Source organism: Lactuca serriola, chromosome 2 (assembly GCF_051521515.1).
Source record: "Lactuca serriola cultivar US96UC23 chromosome 2, Lser_US96UC23_V15, whole genome shotgun sequence".
Classification (NCBI taxonomy): Eukaryota; Viridiplantae; Streptophyta; class Magnoliopsida; order Asterales; family Asteraceae; genus Lactuca; species Lactuca serriola.
In genome coordinates, this window is record NC_136409.1 from 181,727,361 (window position 1) to 181,729,163 (window position 1,803).

General features: G+C 37.5%; 1 protein-coding gene across 1 annotated transcript; it reads right to left on the reverse strand.

Moving 5' to 3' along the window:
• Window positions 1-381: 381 nt before the first annotated feature.
• On the reverse strand, window positions 382-922 carry LOC145087613 (large ribosomal subunit protein eL39z/eL39x). Its single transcript, XM_079025608.1, has 2 exons — window positions 783-922; window positions 382-681 (listed from the first exon to the last, which is right to left on the reverse strand). The coding sequence occupies exons 1-2, from the start codon at window positions 783-785 to the stop codon at window positions 529-531; spliced, it is 156 nt and encodes a 51-aa protein (XP_078881734.1). The 5' UTR covers window positions 786-922; the 3' UTR covers window positions 382-528.
• Between the last annotated feature and the right edge of the window lie 881 nt (window positions 923-1,803).

The following is a 1,803-nucleotide window of genomic DNA, read 5'->3' on the forward strand; positions in this document are numbered from 1 at the left end:
TTAGGCCTGTTACTTATAAGCTATAACCAGTTACATTATGAAGAATATCAATGGAGTCTGCAAGAGGCCAAGTAAAATCACCATCAGCATCAGAGCATATCATACTTTTATTTGATGCAGTGCATCAAAGTTGTTGCAGCAGATGTACAGACTCAAGAGTAAGCACATTAAACAGCTAGTAAATGCATTGCATTTAAGGATTTGAATCTTGGTGATATTCAATTCAGAATCCTACTTTTATACACACATTTAAGACCACAAAAGAGTTTCAAGAAAGCAATAATCAACACAGTTACACAGGGCCCCCCTTATTTCTCAGGCATTTAAGAGAATAAAGCAGGACTTCAAAGCAAAGTTATGGAAAAATTCAACATACTAAACTGACAACAAACTGATAGACATGGTTTCTGATTCCAATATGTCTCAAACTTTGAATGTGAAACGATACATAATCAAGAATTCCAACTTTTTCTGTTGTACATCTTAGTCATTACAGATCAAATAAAAGTATACATCAAGCTCCTTAATTTAAAACCCTAATTTGGTGCGGCGCCAGTGCCTACGTTTAGCATTGTACCTGATAGTGTTGTCGGTGCGCATACGGATCCAATGAGGAATAGGCCTGTTCTGCCTCATCTTCTTCGCTAGCTTCTTCTTTATCATGAACGACTTGTGCGACGGCTGCAATCACAGTTAACAGAATTCATATGCGAAACAAATACGACATGCTAAATCGATATATAGATTCAAAAATTAAAATCAACTGAAAATCTAAAAATTACCATGAGCGATTCTGGTCTGTAGGTGTATCTGCCGCCGCAGAAATTAGAAACCCTAGATACAGCGAACTCTTTCCGGTCGGACTTTCACTTTGTACCCGTAGAATTATAACTCGGGTCGCTAATTTTGTTTTAAACGACTTTCACTCTTACCCTTTCAATCATCAACTTAAGTCATGTTAACCCCTTTAATATTTGAATAATTACATTGTTATCCACCTTTACATATATCTTCGATAAATTGAAAAAATATGTGAATCAAAACTCTCTTTTGGTTTGATAGAAAGGAAATGATATGATAATTGAAGGGTAAATGTTATATTAGCTCATCGAACTTGTGTTTGTTTTAAAAGGTTACCCAACTTTTTTTTGGTACATTAAGGGAATGAACTCTCGTTTTCCTGTTTTAAAATATCCTTATGTGACCTGATACCGGGTAAGCTGTAAAATGTGTGCATTGACCACTGTTTGACCATCAACTGCACCTCCACCTCCATTAAAGTATACTCACTGTATCTACCCACTGTACACTGAAAAACAAAGAACAAATCAAAGAAGACTAAGGGGAAAAGAGATAGAGAGAAATTATCCTCGTGATCGATTAAGAGCCACCGATCCACCGATTTCCTGATTTCGTTCATATTCCTTCCTACCCTCGATTAGTGAGTACCAATGACGAAGAGCAAACCAAAAAAAGGGCCATTGCAGGTCGACTACCCCCATGATCTCGTCTTCCCAATTCTCACCACCACAAAATCAACCAGCGATTTTGAAGAGATTGTGCTTGCTTCTACGCTCGTATCCTTTACCCCAAGCAAAATAGAGATCGATCCCATTCTTTCGCCTCCTTCAATCGATTGTAGCTTCTGGTATTGATTTTAGGTATCAATCAAAGAACGAATAGCTCCTACTATTCCTTCCCAATCGATCACAGGTACCGCCATTCATTTTGTATTCTTCAGACATTTTCTATGTATGCGCATGAATCCTCAACACCAAGGAATCAAATCCCCTTTCTTCTTGT